This window comes from Rhea americana, unplaced genomic scaffold, assembly GCF_003343005.1.
Source record: "Rhea americana isolate MKP2758 unplaced genomic scaffold, rheAme1 scaffold_463, whole genome shotgun sequence".
Taxonomy (NCBI): Eukaryota; Metazoa; Chordata; class Aves; order Rheiformes; family Rheidae; genus Rhea; species Rhea americana.
The window spans coordinates 80,823-99,231 of NW_028186605.1; the positions used below are offsets into that span (position 1 = coordinate 80,823).

The window sequence follows — 18,409 nt, forward strand, 5'->3', positions numbered from 1 at the left end:
TTTTTAATATCACAACCATTTGTTCTCTTCTATTGCTTTCAAAGTCCTTCCCTATCTTTATTTTACTAAAAAGAAAAAGGAAAAAAAATCAAATACAGGTTCTAAGAGTCCCAACCAACTTGAAAGGATTGGATGTTATGAAATTAATTGAATATGATAAGTGAGTGGACCTACGTAGTACATTAGCACCAGAGACCTCAGCTGAAATGCCACGACCTCACTGCCCAGATAAATTCACAGGACACCGTCACTACAGCAAAAGTCTCTTTGGGTGTCACATCATTTCTTTCTCCATTACTGCCTCCTAACCTGTGTCTGTTGGATAGACCATGCAGACAACCTGGAAGTGTTTATTGTTGTCGCTATGGGCAGTCCTTTCCACAGACCAAATTTTAATGAGGTTTCTTGCCATTGGCCAACCACTGTGTAAGCATCCAAAATGTCCCCCTCAAAGAGGGGAAGTCCGTGTGTGTCTGTATGTAAAGGTTTCCAACAGTGTTTGGAAACTGTCAACAAAACCCCATAAGATTTCCACCAGAAACCGAAACTCTGCTTCAGCATCTGCATACTATAGGAACCAGGATTACCGCACATCTCATTCACAGTTGGACTGTGAAGCTCTCACATACAAGCTACTGCTAACTTTCTTGAATAATCTTAACAACTTCAGTAGAACTATGTATTGAATAAATACTGATCAGAACACAGTCTCTTCTTGCTGCAAAATATTTGGGCAAGATCTCATCTTCAATAGTGTTGAGACAAAGTATGGCAAGTTATTATAGTCCATACAACATCCACAGTTAGCCTAAACAAATCTTGCTGTGACAGAGCTGTCGCTAAACTTAAGACCATAAAAGGTGGGACAGTATTAATGATAAGAAAGATTTATTCAAAGGTGGACCTTAGAAAATCTTTTAAACAAACACATCTTCCCTTTTTACCTCTTCAGCACAAAAGTCAGTTTTGGCTTCTGAAAGATAACAGTGTTCCTGTCTAAAAAAAAAAAAAAAAAATCTAAATCTCATGCTTTAGAGTTTGAGCTAGTTACCTGAATAGGGACTGGATAGAATTATTTTCCCTGGTTTAAAGCTCATCACATGAATCTCAGCGGAGACAGGCAATACCTGGAGTAAGAATAGCAGCATAACCAGTCTTTTGCATACCTCACAGCCCTACGGGATCAATGGAATGGATCATTCCTGTTCAGGAATCAAGGAGAAAATTTCCTCCACTTCAGGATTCAAGAGGGTGCTCATTTCCCTCAGCAGCACTGAGCACAAATATCTGCTGGGATTATTTGGGCTGATTTTGTTCAGGTTTCATGCCCACGTGAGGCCTTAATTATTATATAGACCACCTGTACTGTATAGACCATCTTTCAGCCTGCTTTAGTTCTGTGCATCTATCATCAGTTGAATCTTCTGAAGACCCACATTGTTTGGATGATAATAACTYTAAATCACCTATTAAGACAATGTAAAAAGTTGTGCATTAACTCTGCTATTGTTTATTAAGAGATACTAGAGTTGGGCTCAGTGTCATGGTCTTGGTACGGCTTAGGGAACAGAACATGCCCCAAATTATTCCCCAAATGTACTTAAGACCTGGCCAGTCTGTTCTGGGAAGTAAGATGGAGTGGAAATTCAGGTATGTAAATATAAGCTGTACTGTGCTGCCAGCTTCAGAGTTAGAAAACAATTTCTGCTCTATCAGGAGCATAGTTGCAGCTTCTAAGAATAAACCCATGCAGTATCAGTTTGTTTCACACTACTTGTTTCTGGCACCTGATTGGTTTTTTGGAGCATGAACTGATTTCACTACATGTTACAACAGCCCCTACAACACTGGTACACAGAGGCTGTCGTTAACAATCCAATTAAAAGCCAAATAGCTTGGCAGCCATCACTACACCGAAATGGACTGAGGACCAATATGCAGTAAAAAGTTGTTTGAGGGAAGGGACATCTACGCAAGGGCTTTCAAGAGTGAGTATTGACAAGAATTTGTAGAAGTATGAAATCTTGGCGGATGATTAGAAGAGAAATTCTGCTGACTAATCAGCAACTTAGCATCAGAGGATTAGGCAGATCAGAGGATAAATGAAAAGTTCATATCCTATTCCAGATATTTTTCAAGAGATGGAGGCCCAAACCTCTATAACTTCAGGAAGTCGGTAACTTGGGGAGAGGGCGTGCCAACTGAGTTCTGTCACACCCGAGGCTTCCTCGTGGCACAAGACGTGTTTGTGCTCATGATCCCTCTTATTTCACCTTGCACTAAAAATGGCTGTCAGGATGGGACAACGTGGAACAACAAAAGGCAGTTTTCTACTACATTCTTGAAAATAACATGGAAAGATAGGTAGGAACCCTATGAGCACACAAAATGAGCAGCCACCATGTCATGAGCTAGGAGCTTGCTCTGAATTTTATACCCCAGCTGTAGGAGGAAGAGTAACTTACAATAAAGCTGACTGAGAATACCAGGTCATAAGCATATCATGTAACTGAAAAGGCTAGACAAGGTCTGTAAAATAGAAAGAGAAAAGCTAACATCAGCTTAGTTGAAGTAATTAAAGATTGTTTACACTAGAAAAATTACCTGGAGGGACACTATTACAAAATTCTAAATGCATATAGTTTTAACCTTCCACTAGTAAGTTATGTAAGTCAATATATTCCTTAGAAGGTTATGGAATATGGCTCCTCTTGCAAAAGGTATTCCCTATGGTAAGACCTTAGCTGCTGCTCAAGCATTGTAATATGAGAGGGAAGTTCAGCACATTTCTTGTTCCAGTTCAGAAGTACTGAGATTTCCAGTAATTTAACTTTCTTAGGTTCTTGGGGATATAACAGCCTTAATATTGAGCATTCTAACTTAGACATTTTATCATTGAATTAAAGTATCGCAGATTTCTTGATCCAAGACATTTATATATTGGGAAATTAAAACTGCTATAATAAAACTGTAATTTGGGGGACCAGAAATGTAAGGTAAAGTAGTACAAGAGTGACAAATAATTATACAAGGTGAAAATCTTTGCTGATATAAATATTAACTTAAATGGAGTGGACTTAAAAGGAAATAAGAGCTTTTAGTAAAGCCTTATCTTAAGGCTCAAAGCTAACTGGAGATATTTCCATTTAAAAAAGGGGAGACATTTACTATTTACTTTCATGATTTCTATTTACTTCGATGCTTTCTAACACATCTCATGAGAACTATTTTTGATGCATTTCTAACATGCTTATTTTGTGTTGCGGGTAAGAGCTGCTCTGGAAAAGCTGCATGGCTTTCTGCCCACAAGATCTCACTTTAACTTGGCATTGCAAGTTCAAGTCTTTGCTGAATTTTCTATCTTATTAGGTATTGCAGGTCTTCTCTTTACATGACTGGAGAGCTTCTGGAAAATGATCACATTCTCCATGTTATGCTTGTACACTATGAAATGGAATTATGCATTCTCCTACATATCTATACTCTTACATGAAACTGGACTTTTCATAAGCATATCCCGATTGTTCAGACAGTCTTGGAGAATATATGAAACAAAGCATATCTGCAGATTGTAAAAAAGTTAGGTAAAAAGAAGTAACAGTTGAGATTAATACATGCCTGGATTTAAGTATAAAATCAAAGGGAAATAAACATGCACATTTATAAAGATATGCCTACTGTACTGAGCTAGCCACTCTATAGCATTCCTCTCTCGAGCTGCTTTGCAGCTGCTGCACAAACCAGTGAGCCAGGCTGCTACCAAGGCGGAGAGAAGGAAGGGGAAAAGGGCTGGGTGAGGGCAGGGACAGCAGCAGCTGCTGCTACAAGAACCGAGCCTCCCTCCTTCCAGCAGCAGTCACTGCCCTCCACTGCTTCAGCAGTGGTAACTGCCGCTCATTATGTGTAACTGTGTTGGAGAAAGCACGGTCATTTAAGCTTCATTTTCTTCACAAACAACTGTCCTGCATCTCCTTCAAAAAAGGCATTTTAGGTAGAAGTGTACTATGGGGTAACTCAACCCACAGGAGTAGGTTTTAGCCATTCAGACCATTGAAATTCCTATGATCTGATGAGATATACAAGTTTAAGAAGTACTATTAAGTCTAAAAAATGCTAAATAGATGTATGTAAATATTTGTGATTTACATATAGGTAGGTTCTTTCACAGATTTCATTTAAATAGAAATTGCAAAACATGTTAGGCATTCAAAAGGTTTCATTTCATTTTTATGATTTCTGCTTCATAGATTTTTCCAATAATTTGTTTCCAAATTGATTTTTAAAACCATATATTTTTAAATTTTTTTAAACTATAAAAATTTCATCTCATGACTCTTGCTAAAAAAAAAAAATCATAGAATTATGATTCACAGGTCAGGGGAAGCAAGGGGAATTCTATAAGCAGTGGTAAGCTTTGGCAAACAGTCCAGCAGCACATACTGGTTCAGCATGGGCTTCCTGCTGCAAGTTTTCTCAGGGCAGAAACACTTTATCATCCAGTCATGAGGACCCTGACAGCAGCTTTATAAGTAGCCAAAAAGACGACCTGCCACATGCTCTCAAAATTATCTACCTAAATTTTAAGAGTATCCATATKTTTTTTTAAAAAAAAATCAAATTGGAAACAAATTATTGGAAAATCTATGAAGCAGAAATCATAGAAACATTATCTGGAGTTCTATCTAGTGTACACACACCAGTAAATCATGAGACGAGGGCAGCAGCTTTTTCTTTAGCTGTCCTTAACACAGAGAATAAAATCCATGGAATAGTAAGAGACCTCAGTCTAGCTACTGCTCAGGGCACAAGATCTGGTGTACTGGAATCTTTAGAATTTCCAAATTAAACATCCTGGTAATTAACAAAACTTTAATTTAGCATCTGTTTTGTCCACCAGGACAGAATGTTACCTTAGAATCTAGCCAGGCTAGAAGAAAGGAACTGATCACAGTAGCAATTTATGTAAAAGTTATCACAATATGACCCCTTTTTCTGTATGCAGTCTTGAATAGTGTCCAAATAAACAGATATATAAATATATATATATATATGCTGTCACAGTTAAAATTGTATACCTTCAAAATGGACACCTTTTACAGTGCTTTGAGGAACAGCCAATAAAATCCAAAAAAGCAAGGAAAACTCCAGCTTAAACAAATAAAAAAAAAAAAAAAAAAAAAAAAAAAAAAAAAAAAAAAAAAAAAAAAAAAAAAAAAAAAAAAAAACATGAATGACAGTTTGGAGCTATTTAGCCAGAGTCTGGAAAACATTTAGCTACAGCTAAGAAATAAAAAAGATCACATAAGCAACAAAACTGCCTGTTAAGAAAGTAAAAACAACATTTTTAAAAGACAAAAATATTCTCCTGCATACACTATTTATACAGGAAAAAATTGAAAGCTTAGAGCATATATGTATTTGGGTTATCTTATTTTTAAAAAATTAAGAACAAATTGACCTCTAATAACAGTATCAGCCCTCTATGAGATCAGAGAAGTCAGGCTGTTGACAATAAAGCTGGAAAAGCACAAGCATTTGATTAGTATCTGTCCTGGTTTAGGGAGAAACAGAGTATTTGTTTACAGCGGGGAAATACTTTTCATTCCAGCAATACCTGAAAGCGATGTTAAGTCATTGAATTCTTTTAGACAAATGCTCTAGAAACATGACTAGAGTCATGTTCTCTTTTGCAGTGCTTCTAACCACTAGGCCACCAGAAGACAGAAAATAAACCAAAGTGTGACATCTCCACCTAAATAGATACTCTCCTAGGTAGAAGGAGGAGAGCACCAGGTTCTAGACCTTGTGCCTGGTTAGGGTTACGATTAAAACTGTCAACAGAAAACATGCATAAGCAGTTACTTTCTTATAAACCAAGACTGAAAAACATTTGACACTTGCAATTGCTACTAGAGTCTTCCCCTAATACTAATGTCCATGTTGCAGGAAACACGTTGATGAAGCACAGATAAAGACTCAAGAAACTACAAAAGTAATAAAAAGCTTAGTTAGTACAAAAGTAGGCAGCTCAGTTATTTCATTGAGGAAAAGCTTATGAGACTATCATGAGTSTTATGATAGTCTAGAAGCACTCTCATTTCAAAAGAAATGTGATGCCATTGGGTCTGCCAGTCTACGGGACAAAAAAGTAAGATCCAAAGGCCAGATGATGAGGCTAGAGAAATTCCTACTAGAAAAAGGAGGCAAAATTTTTAACACTAGCAGTCAATAACCATGAAAAAACAAAACAAAACAAAACAAAAAATACCAATAAGGTTTGTGGAAGATCTTCCTATTTACCAATTTTCAAATCAAGATTGTTTTTTATTTCTTTCTCCTGAAAGACATGCCTACTTCAAAAAGGAATTAGATCATGCAACTAGAAGAAAGATTGATGAAGGATTCTTTATCTCAATAGGAGGCTTTAATCTCAGTATCTCTGACTGCATGCACACTGCTAAGAATAATCAAAAGCATGTTAAGCCCTTCAGCTTTACTGAAGTCAATTTTTAGTGCCAAATAGGAAAGCAAAGGGAATGATAGAAACAGTAAGCAAGTGCCTACCTAATCTCCAAATAATCACATACTTTTGAACATAGATTTTTCTCTACTGATAAACTGAAGGTATGATTGATTTCCAATATGCTAAGGGATACGAAACAAACTAGTGTCACGAGTAGATAGTGAAGAGCTAAAGAAGGTCAAGTAGAATGCTACTAAGATGATTAGATGGTAGGAGAACTTGACATATGAGAAAGGTTGAAAGAAATGGGTTTGCTCATCTGGGAAGAGAGAAGGTTCAGAGGAAATCTTATCACAGACTTCTAATATGTAAAAAATAGTTCACAGAATCACAGAATGGGTAAGGTTGGAAGGGATCTCTGGAGATCATCTAGTCCAATCTCCCTGCTCAAGCAAGGTCACCTAGTGCATGTTAGACAGGGTCACATCCAGGTGACTGTTGAATATCTCCAGAGAAGGAGACTCCACAACCTCTCTGGGCAACCTGGTCCAGTGCTCTGTCACTCTCACAAGAAAGAAGTTTTTCCTCATATTCAGGTGGAACTTCCTGTATTTCAGTTTGTGCCCGTTGCCTCTTGTCTTGTCACATGACACCACTAAGAAGAGTCCAGCCCCATCCCCTTGACACCCTCCCTTAAGGTATTTGTAGACATTGATAAGCTCCCCTCTGTCTTCTCTTCCCCAGGCTAAAGAGGCCCAGTTCATGCAGCCATTCCTCAGAGGGCAGATGATCCAGTCCTCTGATCATCTTTGTAGCCCTACGCTGGACTCTCTCCAGTAGCTCCATGTCTCTCTTGTTCTGGGGAGCCCAGAACTGGACACAGTACTCGAGATGAGGCCTCCCCAGGGCTGAGTAGAAGGGCAGGATCACCTCCCTCGATCTGCTGGCAACATTCTTCCTAATGCACTCTTCCCAGGACACCACTGGCCTTCTTGGCCACAAGGGCACATCGCTGGCTCATAGTCAGCTTGTTGTCCACCAGCACTCCCTGCTTCTCTTATTTTTGCACTTCTCTGCTGAGCTGCTTTCCAGAAGGTCAGCCCCCAGCCTGTACTGGTACACGGAGTTATTCCTCCCTAGGTGCAGGACTCTGCACTTGCCCTTGTTGAACCTCATGAGGTTCCTCTCTGCCCAGCTCTCCAGCCTCTCCAGGTCTCTCTGAATGGCAACACAGCCCTCTGGTGTATCAGCCACTCCTCCCTGCTTGGTACCATCAGCAAACCTGCTGAGGAGGCGCTCTGTCCCCTCATCCCGGTCATTGATGAAGAAGTTGAACAGGATGGGACCCAGTACTGAGCCCTGGAGAACTCCACCAGCCACAGGCCTCCAACTAGACTCCACACCACTGATGACAACCCTCTGAGCTCTGCCTTTCAGCCAGTTCTCAACCCACCTCACTGTCCACTCATGTAACCCACACTTCCTGAGCTTATTTAGGAAGATGTTACGGGTGACAGTGTCAAAAGCCTTGCTGAAGTCAAGGTACACAATGTCCGCTGCTCTGCCCTCATCTACCCAGCCATTCCATCACAGAAGGCTTGGTTAAGCATGATTTCCCCTTGGTGAATCCATGCTGACTACTGATCACCTTCTTTTCCTCTGTATTTCCTCCACATGCTTGGAGATGACATCCAGAATGAGCTGTTCCATCACCTTTCCAGGGATGGAGGTGAGGCTGGCTGACTTGTAGTTTCCTGCCTTCTTGCCCTGTTTGAAGACTGGAGTGATCTGGCTTTCTTCCAGTCCTCAGGCACCTCTCCAGTTCTCCAGGACCTTTCAAAGATAATGGAGAGTGGCCTGGCAACAAAATCCACTAGCTGCCTCAGTACTTGTGAGTGCACCCCAGCAGGGCCTGTGGATTTGTGAATGTCAGGTTCGCCTAAATGATCGCTAATCCTATCCTCCACAACGAAAGGGAAGTCTTCCTTTCTCCAGACTTTCTCCCTTGTCTCCAGGCTCTGGGGTTCATGAGGGCTGCCCTTAGCAGTGAAGACTGAAGCAAAGAAGGCATTCAGTTCATAGTTACAAAAAAGACAGAGGCACTCTCTTCAGAAGCACGCACAGTGCCAGGACAAGAGGCAACAAGTACAAATTCCTCCAGGGGAAACTTAGTATGAGCAAAATTAAAGTGGAATAGGCTGCCCAGGAGATGGTAAAGTTAAATTTTTCTGGCTAGGAATATTTAAGACTTCACTGACAGGGTCTGGATAAATCAATTTAAGGCTCCTTTTTCAGCAGAAAGTCATACATGTGTATATATTCTTCACTGATAACAGAAGTCATTCAAAATGGCAATTCAGACATTTGCATATGCTATATCATCAGACCTTTAATCACAGGTAAATTGGTTATACCACTGTTCTTCTGCTCCTTAAGTGCATATTTCTCTGTATCTGGGAAAAAATCCTTGCCAGAAGGAAAATATGCCATTAATTGCTGTCAGCATTGTGTATTTTCTGTTTTGCTGAGAGAAACTACTTGCCTTAAAATCAAAATAATATATTTGTCAAAGTCAAGTGCAGCTCTGTAACCCAGTTTTACTCAACTTGGTCCTGAAAGTGTTTCTCTAAAACTTTCACATTTCAACCTATTGGCAATTCCACATCTCTGGACTTTAATGACTGAGCTTAATGAAGTTACCCTAGCTCTGTTTTGAGTCCCCCCCCCCCCTTTTTTTTGTAATTACACACATTTATTCTATACTAGCTTAGGGTATATTGCTGATATAGTAACCAGAAGGCGTACAGAGGGCCTAATATATTATGTTAATGAATTATGCCCTTCCACACATTCATAACAACCAAGTGCACTCAGTAGTTTCAGGAAGTGTCAAACTACTCAGAATATTTAATACACTTTGCAAAGAGAGAAAATATCTCCTGGAAATACTCTTAACAAATTTAAAAATTGCTCAAAGACTTCCATACTTTCCAAATGAAACTGGAAGTTAGGGAAGAGATGAAAAACCCTAATTGCACCACAGAGCCCATAGTTTATTTCTTTTGATTTTAGAGGCAAGCTGTGTCTAAAAGTAACACCTTTGGAAAGTACTACCTTAGTTGTACCAAACTTAATGGGCTATAAATATAGGTAGGAAAAATAAATAAGTTCTACAAATAGCCACTCTAATCCAAAGCATAGTTTTAGAAATGAAGTAGCAAACATATTAATACTGCTTTAATAGCATATATACTCCCAGAATAAAAATTATAGGTCAACATAAAATCAAGAATAAAATTCTCCTTGATTCATTCAACTACAATAATCAATAGCCGTATTATTGTATTATTGAAATACTATATCGACTGCAGAAGAGCATGGCCTTTGCTTAACATACAGTGCAACTCAGCAGTGTCAGCACCAGAGACACAGGTAACCTAAATCAGTAAGAGAAAAGCAGAGCCATTTATCTCACCATTTGAAAATTTCTGCAAAGGACTGCATCTTTTTTTAATGAGATTTCAATTTCAATATCTCAAATAACACACTTCTTCAGCAGCCATGTCTGGAAATAAAATGTATCTTCTAGAACTAAAACTTACAAGGCATGATTTCTGTAAAATCACTGCAATTTTGACATTATCTTTTGAGGCACAATATTTTTCAAGATAAGGCTCAAATAACTTAAAAGAAAAGTAGAGATCATACCCCACTTCATGATACAACAGATAGCAGGATGTCTTCCTTTCTTGTTCTACTGTTATCTTTACAAAAAAAGTAAATATATTTACTTTTAAATAAATAATCAGTGGATTAAATAGAGTAGCATCAGTGTCACTTCAGTGACAAAATGAAAAGAATTTTCTAAAAGCAAGAGCATTCTGTTTCTCTAAAATGACATAATACAGAAAACAATATGTATTTGCTTTTCAAAATAAAATCTAAATTTTTCCTTAAAAATACAAGTTGGTATCAATGATGGCTAAGGTCCTCATAATGTCTCAAAAAATACTGTAGTATTTCACCATTTAAAAGATCTTCAGCAAAACAACTCCTTATATTTGGATATAGTGTTAATACATACCATGTCCTGTGATACTATAATTCTGTGATTCTGTGTCCTATAGTGAAAGGGTCAGAGAGCAATTGCAAGCCCAAAGCTGATTGCCAACACCACCAGGTTCTCTAAACGCCATGAAGTCTGGCCAGCTCTCCTTAATCAGCTGGCCCAGCCAAGAGGATGCTGTAAAATTCCTATATATGGAATTATAGGAATTACAAATTACAATTACAATAGCTAAGAGAGTAGTAAGAGAAAAGTCCCTATAGCAGACTTCATGAGAACAGGCAATGTCTTACAAGAGATTTTAAACCCAGCTGACCTCAGGATATTTGGAAGAACAATGCTTTTTGAATCAAAGATCAATTTATACTCCTGAGCAACATTTGGGGTACTTACCGTGTCATTTACCAGGTGATTCAGTGTGCAATTAATTCTTAATTCCACAAAACACTTACCTGCCAGACCAAGTGCTCCTTTATCACAGCTGTACTTGATAGACACACGCTCAGCACAATGGTATGAGATGCAGAGGTCAAGACACTGGCAACTATAGCATCTCTCATGTTGAAGGGCAGCATGGTATAAACCACAAAAATAATGAACAGGAAAAATGATACCTGCATGAAATAGCAAGACAAAAGAAGAAGCATGTCAAATTCACTCTGGAATAACACTCAAAATGTATCATTTAATTTTGAACTGTCTTCAGCATAAAGTTACACAGCAGATTTTCATAGGAACATTACTGTTAACCACTATTCATTGCAGAAAACTCATTTAGGAAGAATTCATTTAAGAAGGAAAAATTTGGAATGGAAAATTTGAAAAAAATTGCATTATATTTGATTTAAGAAATTTCAAGATACTATTTCATCGTTCAAGAAGTTCACAATACTCTGACTTATTTAGCGTCTCAAATTTAACTTCAGATTTATGTTTTCAACTTTTTATTAATCATCTTGTTTACAATTAGAGCATAATCTTGGGATCAGTATTTTTCTGGTTGCCAGCTGCATTCCATAACAATTAATTTATATACCTCTCTACAGATCTGAAGGTACTCTAAGGAATTCCAGTGCCGAGAGACGATCCTTAGATTATGTATAAAGCCAAAGTGCAGCGAACCATTCTGATTTAACAAGATTACGCTTCCCAAGTAATTATATGATGTATATCAAATTCCATTAAAATACCTTTTAAGGCAATACATATATTTGGACATGAAAAATAACTTCAGACCATCACAGCCCCTATGGAGAATTTACTGTTACCTTCTTATTAAAGGTATTAGTATCCACATTAACTTTACAGAACAAACTTTCCAGATAGCAATATAAACAACAGCAGCAAAAGGTGCTTCTTCATTATATACACAAAAGATTAGGTATGTTCCAAACTGCATCACATATCTGAAAAGTATAACTGGATTTGGGGCACAGATTTAATAAGTGGACAGTTCTGAAAGTGTGTCACCCTCCATGCAATTATACCCCCACAGCAACCAATCCACACTGTATCCAGGACATGAACATTTCTCCTAGTATAGCCTGAAACCACAAAAACGTTAATGATCGCAATGCCTAGGAAGGTTAGAAGGAGACCACTCTGGTAAAAGCACCAATAGGCACACACAAGGATAGAGCCAAATAGGTCAAGGCATGAAATAAAATATAACTGCAAAGGACATGACAGGTAACAGGATAACAAATAACTGGAAAACAAAGGGACATTTGGCTATTCTTTGGCTATTCTTCTTCTCTCCCAATCCATCAACTGATAGCCCAGAGAAACAGAAGTATCACTTTAGCTTCATTCCTCCCTAAGAGTGTCAACTGTGATCGAGTGTTAGCAAAATTAATGGCAATGCAAAGGGTGTGAGAACTTGTCTATGTAAGAGAAGGGTCCTGAAAGACAGATATTTTCATATTCTCCAGACCTGGTAAAAATCACCTGTGATACCGAGGGATGTAGCTCTCAAAACTTGGCAAAAATATAGAAAGTTCTTGCTGGCTGGAAAGGAGAAATCCTGCAGCATCTGTCTGTGAAAGGCTGGGGAAAAGCCTAAGGATCTAAGAATGGGTCATCCTAGCTTCAGTTCCTAAGACATCTTTCCAGTTAGAGACTGGCTTGAGGAAGAATCCTGGACCCTAGTCCTATGGGAAGGATTTCAAATGCATTCAAGTCTCACTGACTCTTCAGGAAAAAAAGCTTCTTGGTTTCAAAGTTTCTTTTTCTAATTGACTGGGGAGCAGAAGTCATTTACATATTGGTGAGAATTTTATGACTAGACAATAAAAAATTGTCCTTGTTGAACTAGATGGTCTCCAAAAAATAGGGCTTGCATATTTTCTAGGCCTGAATACAGCTTGTTTAGACCTGGACTAGGCAATTTGCATCACTTCAAGGTATATGCAGGGCACTTACTAAGACTCACTAGTGGATATAACCTCACATCTTAAGACTTAAGCAGTCTTAAAACAGTCTACCAAGCACATAAAAAGGATTTTGGTATATTGCAGTGCCTATAGTGACAGGCAGCTAGGCAGTTAGAATAATACTGTATCAACTCCAAATTTGTCCTACTGCTGTAAACAAGTATCCCTTCTGTAAGCTATTCTACTGCTTTCCTTGGTCAAAATGAATAGAGAATTCCAACGCTCCACAATCACAATCAAGTAAGAGTTTTTGGAAGTGTTGACCCCTCTTGACACCATGTATTTAGAGTTACTCAGCACCAAACAGGCTGAGTTTGACTGCAGCTATGATAAAGAATACTCAGTAACAAACTGACCTGTCAGTTCTTATATCTGCATGTAAATAAATACTCGATGTTTAATGGCATCAAAAGGTGGCTCTTAATTAGTTGTGAAATATTAGTCTGAGAACGCTGCTGCAACTCAGAAGAGGTAGGTATGTATGTTTACAATATAGAGTAGTATGCATTAAACCGGAATTGTAGAAGTGTGTCATTCAGATTCTGAAAATCCATTCAAGACTATTCTTTTCACGGTGAAGATTACCAAAGGATTTTTTGTTCTTATGTTTACATTCCTCATTATTTTAACTGGTAATTTTATATTATTCCATTTGCTCCATTCTTGAAAACAAACTTCACTTACTAATAAACTCTAAAAAGAATAAAAATATTCAAGGAAGAATTTAAACTGTCTTAAAAAAAGGATATGATCAAAAATGTGTGGAATGCAGTCATCTGAATGCTTACATACGGATCAAGATCAACAGATTTGCAGCAGAGGCAGGTACGCAAACTACTCTTGAGCAGAGAAAGTTCTGTCCTGTTCCTGCTGAACAGGAATGTCTTGAAGAAGTGAGATGCAGTTTCCCACTCCCCATTCATTGCTACACTGGAAGCTACTAGCTATGGTGTTACCCTGTAGACTCTACATAGCCTAAAAGAAGCAGAAGCGTTTCTTCCACTGGTACTGGGAATGGTAAGGCTATGTTTCAARTTCTGCTCCACAAATCAGAGTACTAAAAGCATATCTGTTCAGTGTTTAAAGTGGTTCCTCAGAATCTTGCACCCCCAATTTCCCCTTTCTATGCTTAACACACCACTCTGTTCATCCTGGATCAATCTCAGACCAGTAGAAAAACAGCAGGAGGCAGGATGTAAGCAAAAGAAGTTGCAGATACAAGAAATATCATTCTAATAAATTTCCTTCTCCCTGATTCTGCCACTCTACTCAGCCCTGGGGAGGCCTCATCTCAAGTACTGTGTCCAGTTCTGGGCTCCCCAGAACAAGAGAGACATGGAGCTACTGGAGAGTCCAGCATAGGGCTTCAAGGATGATCAGAGGGCTGGGGCATCTGCCCTACAAGGAATGGCTGCGTGAACTGAGCCTCTTTAGCCTGGGGAAGAGAAGACWGAGGGGGGAGCTTATAAATGTCTACAAATACCTTAAGGGAGGGTGTCAAGGGGATGGGGCTGGACTCTTCTTAGTGGTGTCATGTGACAAGACAAGAGGCAACGGGCACAAACTGAAATACAGGAAGTTCCACCTGAATATGAGGAAAAACTTCTTTCTTGTGAGAGTGACAGAGCACTGGACCAGGTTGCCCAGAGAGGTTGTGGAGTCTCCTTCTCTGGAGATATTCAACAGTCACCTGGATGTGACCCTGTCTAACATGCACTAGGTGACCTTGCTTGAGCAGGGAGATTGGACTAGATGATCTCCAGAGGTCCCTTTCAACCTCAAACATTTTGTGATTCTGTGACCATTCTGTGAAACAATCATTTTCAGAGATACTCTCCAAGCTCTCCCAGGTTTTCAAGGTACAAGAATGATTTCAGTGCTTTATTATTCTCCCATAAATGGGCATCACTTTAACAAGGAAAGACCAAGACTGACTTTCTCCCACTAATGGGCATCACTTTAATAAGGAAAGACCAAGACTGACTTTTGTACGTTGAACATAGCATCAGAAAAAAAAAGTCTTTTTACAACAAATGCCAGCTGATAATTAATAGAGGCTCTATGAGTCATCTTCGGATTGCTAGGAGAGAAACCCTCATCAGAAATGTAGATGGAAATAGCTCCTGTCAATAGATCTTGAATCTTGGCCGTGCTCTTTTCCACTATTTCCAACAATGGTCTGATGACCTTGTTTAAACCCTAGGAGTTGATAACTCTGCCTGCTTATCACAGGGGTCCCTTTTTGGTARTTTCACTAAGGCTCAAGAACATTCTCCTCAGCTACCTTGAAATAAGATAGTTCTACTCTTCAGCATGATAGTGAGATGTAAGCAGGRGGTAATGTATGACTTGGGTCAATTCAACATAGTTCAAGAAATCTTTGTATTTTAAGTTGGGTACTGTAGAAGGTGATATTCAAAGGCTTCTTTGTAGGTTGRTTCTTCAGGTAGAAAGACAAGACAGGCTTTTTAGACTGAGTCACGGTCAGCAGAATGTACCCCAGTCCTTTAACTTTTTTATGACTTTTGTAAGGATTAGCAGAATACTGTTAATGTAAGTATTAAAAAGCAGTGATGACAAGACAGATGTCTGAAGGACTCCATTCTCCTGTTGCAAAGACTTATCAGTGCATGCCACTGCATGTCTGCAGTCAGTGTGTATGTAGCTGTCAATATTACAATATTACAATATTACTTGATAGTGCACTATTTTTGATGCTATTAAAAGCAGATGGTTCCACCAAAGCATGCCATAACCACAAAGTTTGCTGCTGTTTTGAGACTGTGTTGGAAGAAATCTATGATGTGAGTCATCACTATAACTGCTTACTTGAAACATGCCTTTTTGTCCTGATCTGAACTCAGATTGCTTTAGGTATTTGATTTGCAGAAGTCTTTTTGAGGACCTTGTTTGTTATCCATACCTTAGTGATAAGGAGCATTTGTGCATTGATGGTATGAGTCGTAAGATGTAGTATTCGCTTTTCATAATGCTGGTGTTATCATTTAACAGAGAAGCATCTCACTATCTTGATTTAGTTGAGGGATATCCTAGTTCTTCATGGACTGGCTTTCTCTTCTCCCACTCTTCAGAAGTTCATGAATATATAAGCAGAAGTTCTTTTCCACGGCAATTTAAAGACTGATGAATTGCCCTATGTAGCTATTTAGATAGGTATATAATGGACTATTTTTTCTGCAGATTTTAGGTAGCTACTTTTAGTGGTCTTCTGAAAGGGCTATTACAGATTACCGTAGTGATATGATCAGASAGAGCTGGACACTAATAGGTATGACAGCATGGTGTGGCCTATCACTGACCATCATGACCACTCATGACCACCCACTCTTGTCATAGGCGCAACAAAATATCATAGCTAAGAATGGTTACTCTTTATGCAAACTGGAAATTTTTTGGTTGCACAGGATGGAAAAGAAAGTTCTTCTTTAGATCAAGCTCATTATGAATATTTTGAAACATGACATTTTTGTCACCACATCTCCAGATTTATACTGGCTGCTCCAGTTCCTGACCCACACACTGGCAACTGTGATACAGGAGGGAACTGGTCTGAAGAAGATAATATTTGGTGGTGCATAGCCACTGCTGTTTGAAAGGTCATTGATTTGGACTGTGATGGCGCATACTGCAGGGGGTTTGCAGTCCGTGCAACCAACTTTCTCTCAGAAATCTTGTATCCCTGGTGTTGCTAGTTGCTGTTCTGAGTGGCATCGCCTTAACACTAAAGGTTRTTTGGAATACAAAGCTTAAATTTTTTATTCTCCATTCAATGAGTCTCTAGAAATCTGAAGGCAGTTCTACTGAACCAATAAAGAAATAGAAATAAATACATACACAAGGCCAAGTAATGATCAACCAGAAACTGAACTCTCACATCTTTCTCTTTTTGCGTGGCTTTAATTTTTACTTTGATATATTGTGAAGCAAATTAAAAAAAAAATCCCCTCTCTTTTACATCTTAAATTTTCTCTCTTTGTAAATAGAATGCCACAAAGGATGCTACTTTTGTCACTGAGAACTGTATAAAAAGTTTTAAAACATTCATTTTTTACAAATTATGCTCCAGTAATGACTCGTAATTTCCCCAGCTTGCTAGCCTTTTAAACATCCTGTTAAATGGTTAATGACAACTGGTTTGACGTGGGCAAAAATTGCTCAACTTAATGTTACTCTGATCAGAATTCCCCCTTGAGGAGTATGACATCTTGGTATTGAAACAGGCATRCAAATCTAAATGTGTCACTTCAGTATGAGCAAAGGGAAAGCACTGCCTTGGACAAAGACAACAGTAATGAGGCATCAGCTAATAAAATATCTGTATTTATTCAGGAAAACATCTTACATGTAAGTGTAATGACAGTAACATTCTTGGAAAAATAGTGGTTGCCTTTCATGGTGAATTCAGCAAACATTCTGTTGCCATAATTAGTTAGACTGCAAATATTTATGCTAAGTGGATCAGCTCATTATAGGATCATTTAAGGGAGGTTTGCCAAGATCCAGTTTCCTTCTTACTGTGTAAAGGCAGGGAGTATAAATTCACTAGATAATTAAATAATTATCCATTGGAAAAATACTTGGATTAAAGCTACTGATTTCAAATGTTGTTTATATATACAATAGAGTAAAGAAGATATCTAAGCTTCTCTGAATAAATAATGGGGTTTTCATATAATTGGCAGCAGCTATTGATCCTACGAAAATGTTATAAACACGGTATCTATAATTTAATAAAACGTATGTGTTTAAGTGTCAGAAGGGTATTTCCACAAGCTATAAACTATGTGAAAGTGTTGTGCAGGCAGAGTAAATGTTGCAAATACATATAGGTCCTCATCATTTTACTTGGTCTGAATTCCAGAGCTCAAATYTTTAGAATTAGACTTTTAAAAGCCAGGCAATATTCAAAGAAAAGTGTAAGCTCCCCAAAGAAAACAAAAATGTCACCGAGTGCTAAAATTGCCTTGTTTTCTGAGTCATCTACAGGAAGACTTGTGAAAGAATTGGATAAGTTGAAGGCGGAACKGTTGTTCATCATATCCTGCAACACTGGAACAAACTGCACTTAATGAAGAAGATCGATTTAAAACAGATAAAAAAGAAAGTATGTCTTTACATAGCAGGAAGTGAACTAGCTGCTATAGGAGGTTATAGAGAACCAGTATGCTGAAAAAGAAATTAAACAAATTCATGCACAACCTGTCCATAAACCGATAATAGAAAGGCGGGGCAGGGATGTACTTTCTAACGTCCCTAACACAAATGTGGATGCTGAGGATTTATGAAGGGAATAGACCACATAAAGCGCCAGGCTTGTGTGTTCTCTCATCATACCACCTTCTTTTGCCATTCACAGACACAGACTTCTGGGTTAGAGGGACCGCAAATCTCACCCTGTAGGCATACCCTTACATTCTTATGCAAACA

At 38.4% G+C, this 18,409-nt stretch overlaps 1 protein-coding gene across 1 annotated transcript in view; it reads right to left on the minus strand.

Annotated features, from left to right (window-relative positions):
* Nucleotides 1-18,409, minus strand: part of LOC146589365 (adenylate cyclase type 2-like) — a gene marked incomplete at its 3' end in the record, with an annotated part of 166,108 nt that overhangs the window by 78,064 nt on the left and 69,635 nt on the right. The window contains exon 3 of the mRNA XM_085316348.1: nucleotides 10,982-11,143. Within this exon, the coding sequence (XP_085172474.1) occupies nucleotides 10,982-11,143 (162 nt within the window). The remainder of the gene's footprint in view (nucleotides 1-10,981; nucleotides 11,144-18,409) is intronic.